Source organism: Priapulus caudatus, unplaced genomic scaffold (assembly GCF_000485595.1).
Source record: "Priapulus caudatus unplaced genomic scaffold, Priapulus_caudatus-5.0.1 Scaffold533, whole genome shotgun sequence".
Taxonomy (NCBI): Eukaryota; Metazoa; Priapulida; class Priapulimorpha; order Priapulimorphida; family Priapulidae; genus Priapulus; species Priapulus caudatus.
Window position 1 is genome coordinate 176,013 of NW_014577594.1, and position 4,477 is coordinate 180,489.

Consider the following 4,477-nt stretch of genomic DNA (forward strand, 5'->3'; position numbering starts at 1 on the left):
CTCTCTAGTTTTATATAACATCTGTTCATAGATATATATACAACACATACAACACATACAACACATACAACACATACAACACATATATGTGTTGTATATATCTATGATCTGTTACATGGTGTCTGACACAACCAGCGACCTTACGACCAAAGTTATGGTTTTGGTAGGTTTATAGCAGCACTACTATACGTGTCGTTTCTAACAATGCTATTCACCTATCATAATCATCTACTCACGGGTGCTACCTTTGGTCTAATTTTGGTTATGGTTATGATTGTTCGAACAACACCTCCTTGCTTTTCCTAGTAGCAAGTATCAGCTTGTAAATTGTTATTTTAAAAACTTATATTGATAAATCTTTTACTTTTACGTGGAGAATTGTGGAAATTAATTTGCAAGGTTATTTTGAGCCCTGATATATGTATATGTGTATATATGTATGTACATCTAGATATCTACGCACACAATCACATGCGTACATGCACATGCAACCACACACACACAGTTATCTACCTGTAGTTTGTTGATGAGAGAATTATCAACAGCTTGTGCCAATGTGTCTGGAGATCGTAACAGTAAGGTGGCGGCCTCTGGTGGCTGTACAGCTTCAGAATTTCCTGACATATCCGGCCGATAATCGCAGCCTTGGATCCCTGTATACACCAGATCAGAAGAAAACATTTACAACATGGTAATGACAGATAACCACGCATTGTTGCCAAAAAAGAATATATAGCAGATTACAGCAAAACAAAGTGCCAATAGTATTTCTAAATGCACAAACTGTCATAGCTCTTTTCACGAAGCCTCGACCATGTGACTTTCGTTTAACGAACACAAAAAAAAACGTTCACTTAATTTCAAACGAATAATTACTCTATAAAAAGGGTCAAAGCATCAATCATCATCGTGTTAAAATATACAGTAGCTCGCAAAGACTGGTGATAGTTACAATGCAGCATACACCTCACTCTTTATATTTGCTATAGATCTGCTTGCATTCTGTGAACATTATATGCCCACCATGTCAAGCATCAGGCACCCAGGTGAGTGTGTTTGTAAACGTGCAAGATTGCCACGGAAAGTCGCGAGTACAGACGTGATAACGCGAGTGATCGGAAGGGCCGGGACAGGTGAGCAACAGGTCATGTGAGTTGGTTGTTAAAATAAACAAAAACCCGTCTCCATGACGATTACGACGTCATTCAGTGGTAACAGCCTGCGGTGGATTGAAAACCTACATTAACGACTTCTAATGTATGTATCGCTCATCAGACAATCATTGAGAATGCATGCATATTGTTCATCAAAGAGGCATGATGATATAGTAACTATATTATATACACGTATGACGCCATCACATCACCATTCTGCAGTCAGTATAAAGCATCATGTAAACTTTGCAATCACGTAACAATGTCAGCATAGCACCTACTTAGTTGTATGATATATACAGTAACACCATGTGTTAAGATTACTCAGTGTACGGTAATTTGCCTATACAGTTTTTAAATGAAGACCAATATGCTCAGAATACTAAACGTAAATTTGCTCGCAATCTTGACACTAAATAAGTTCATTCGGTTGGTAGACTAATATATATATAACAGTGTTCATTTTTACTCAACCGTAAAGATTGGAAACGTACCGCTTACGTTTCGCCTCCTGCCAGGAGGCTTTCTCAAAGCTAACTGATGATTATCAGTTTTGACCACCAGATGGTGTGGTGGTCAATAGCTTAGTCCACACGTGACTAAGCCTGTATACCCCCTCGTCCCGGTTGACGTTCGGGGTCTTGCGGATCCAGATGGCCTCCTTAATCCAATGCCTGATTTTGATTGGCTCGCGATCGATGATCTTCGAATTATCCCAATCGATGGTGTGTTTGTCCTTCACTACATGGTCAATGATCGCGGATTTGGTGATTTCGGTAGCCGACTGTTTTCGTTGAGCCCTTGTGAACGATTTGGGTGCTACGGTGTCTAAGTCCTTTTTGTGTTCTTTAAGGCGGGTTTCAAATTTTCGGCCGGTTTCTCCAATGTAACTTTTTTTTAACTTTGCTCGCAAGACATTTACAAGAAGAACGAAATAGGTTTGTCTACTCAAGAACTTGGTGTGCTCAATCGCTGTGAATATAAATCATGTAATACATTATGTAGCCAGCTGACAACATGTTGGCTAGGCCAGCTTTGAAGTGTACCACTAGCCCATTAGACACAATCTGACTGTAAGTGTAAGAGGAACACATGCACTCATGACGCAGCATGTACAACATAAGTGTTCTTGCAATCACTGCCCTGGATACAGTTAATCGCAACTAACAAAATGTTTCTCATTAATCACTTCTCCTTCTTCGTCGAGAAGAATACCTGATTATATCCAAAATTTTTTATCCCCGCAGAATATTCACCCTTTGGTGAGTGCGCCGAGGTAAGAATCTATTGGGAATCGGCAATTTTTTCCCAGATGCATTTTCTTTTCCCCAGTCACAGCTATCCTGGATGCTTCAGTACTGCAGGACTGAAGGCTGAAGCGTAAAGGAGCTGTAAATTGTAATACCCTGTGTCTGATGGTAACCATTACTGATGTGATGATAACAGTTAACACAGTCACAACAATGGAGCATCTTTCCCATGTCGGAGTTTGTTGACCATTGCCGAAGGATTCCAGATGGAGGAATCACAATCGAAAATCGGTCAAAAACTTTAGCCTGCTTTTTTAATTAACAACTCGATTGCATTCGCGGCATTTAGATGCAGCAATAAAAACAAGAGAATGATTGGTAAATCGTGCCAACCAGATTGGATTGGCCTACAACTATGCAACATCAAAATTCAAATTCCGATGTTGCAAAAGGGAGCTGGAAGTTAAAAATGGTTTCAGTTTGCAAGAAAAAATTGCCAGGGTTTACTGACCGGGGTTTGAACTCACACCCCTTTGGCTTTGCTGCGCAGGTAACCACAGGCACTTGGAATGTCTCAATAAAAAAAATAATGGTAAATAAACACGAAATGTATTTAGTTACTCTCTTATTCGTGTTGTTTGTGCACAGCGCGGGCGTGCGGTGTACTTGTGTGTTGCAGATGAGCATTTGACTGGCATTTACAGGTGATTATAGGCGAAATCTGGATCTGGATAGTTGTAAATTGATTAGTCTGATTACAGATTATCTATTTACTGTTTACTATTAACAGTTACTCTCTCTTATCTTCAGTCTCTATTTACAGATTAATCTGAAATAGAGTAGAGAAACATTAAGACTTTGGTAGTAAATACATTTCGTGTTTATTTACCATTAATTTTATTGTATTATTGAGACGTTCCAAGTGCCTGTGCGTGTAACGACTCGAGGTGGGCAAATTAGCCGGACCAGTCTGGCAGTCAAGTCAGTACGTGTCAGACAGTAGCTCTTTTCGGGGTTATCAAACAACGAAAATACATCAACTGTTCGCTATCTTTTGTTATTACCTCAACGACGCATTAAACTTCCTCGGCGTGCAGGTTCGATCTTTGCGAACAAGAAGACAAATTTAGCCTCAACAAAATATAGTTTTGAACATTTTGAAAACCGTCGCGTCCCAAGTTTCCAATATATCCCACAATGCATTGGCACTATATGCGTTGACTCACACCATGTCCCTTTATTACGTTAAGATTTAATAGCATGAAAAGGAATATGTACCCATCTATAGCTAATAGTAATAGTTAATTTTGTTGTCCTGTCGGATGTGGTGATTGGTGTATTTTGCGACGTAGGAGAAAATTCGGCTCTAATTCGGCTTTGATTGGCTGATTGGGTGTGTGTGTCAACGCATGCGCTTTTGTTTTCAACACATAATGGTGGTCGCGAATGTTGTTTTCGTGTTGTCTCAACAATGATGTTTGAAGAAGTGCAGGCTAGATAGTTGTTGCTATCGAAATGACTTTATTTAATTACGATATCGTGTGGTACACGAATATGAAACTGTGAAAATAATACCAATGGAATGCGTAAAAAACTCGTTAGCGAGCTACTCAAGTTGGCATGAAAAAGGCTTCTAAAACGACATCGTCCAGTTCAACTCAATACGCCCCAGTTTATACGCAGTCTCCTTCTTCTCGGTCCGAGGAGGATATTAATAAGAATATGGCGAGACCGACACGAAAATGGGAAGTTTTTCCCGGAAGAAACAGGTTTTGTTGCGATGGAAGATTCATGATGGCTCGACAACTCGGCATATTTTACTTCACTGTGTTTTTAATAGTGGCAACATGTGCTTTATTCTTTTATTTTGAGTAAGTACATTGAAGGGTTTGAGGTTTAAGCTAAATAGGCCTACTTTTGCGAACACCGCATGTTATTGTTAAGCACCCTTATGTTAAAATACAACTTGTATAATTTACCCTTTATGCTTTATTTATAGTAGGTCTCAGGGTAGCTCTAGCCTCTAGTACTATAGCCCGCGTACATTGACTGCCGCAGGGCTATAGAACATTG

The 4,477-nt window shown here is 39.6% G+C and overlaps 2 protein-coding genes across 5 annotated transcripts in view; one reads left to right on the forward strand and one right to left on the reverse strand.

The window, feature by feature from the left end:
• The window catches only part of LOC106811384 (centrosomal protein POC5-like), a 27,067-nt gene that overhangs the window by 21,751 nt on the left and 839 nt on the right, over positions 1–4,477 (reverse strand). The window lies entirely within an intron of this gene.
• Positions 3,819–4,477, forward strand: part of LOC106811382 (palmitoyltransferase ZDHHC18-like) — a 16,289-nt gene continuing 15,630 nt past the window's right edge. For all 3 annotated transcript variants that reach the window (XM_014814968.1, XM_014814969.1, XM_014814970.1), the window contains exon 1: positions 3,819–4,275. In XM_014814968.1, coding sequence (XP_014670454.1) covers positions 4,025–4,275 — 251 coding nt within the window. In that variant the 5' untranslated portion in view covers positions 3,819–4,024. The remainder of the gene's footprint in view (positions 4,276–4,477) is intronic.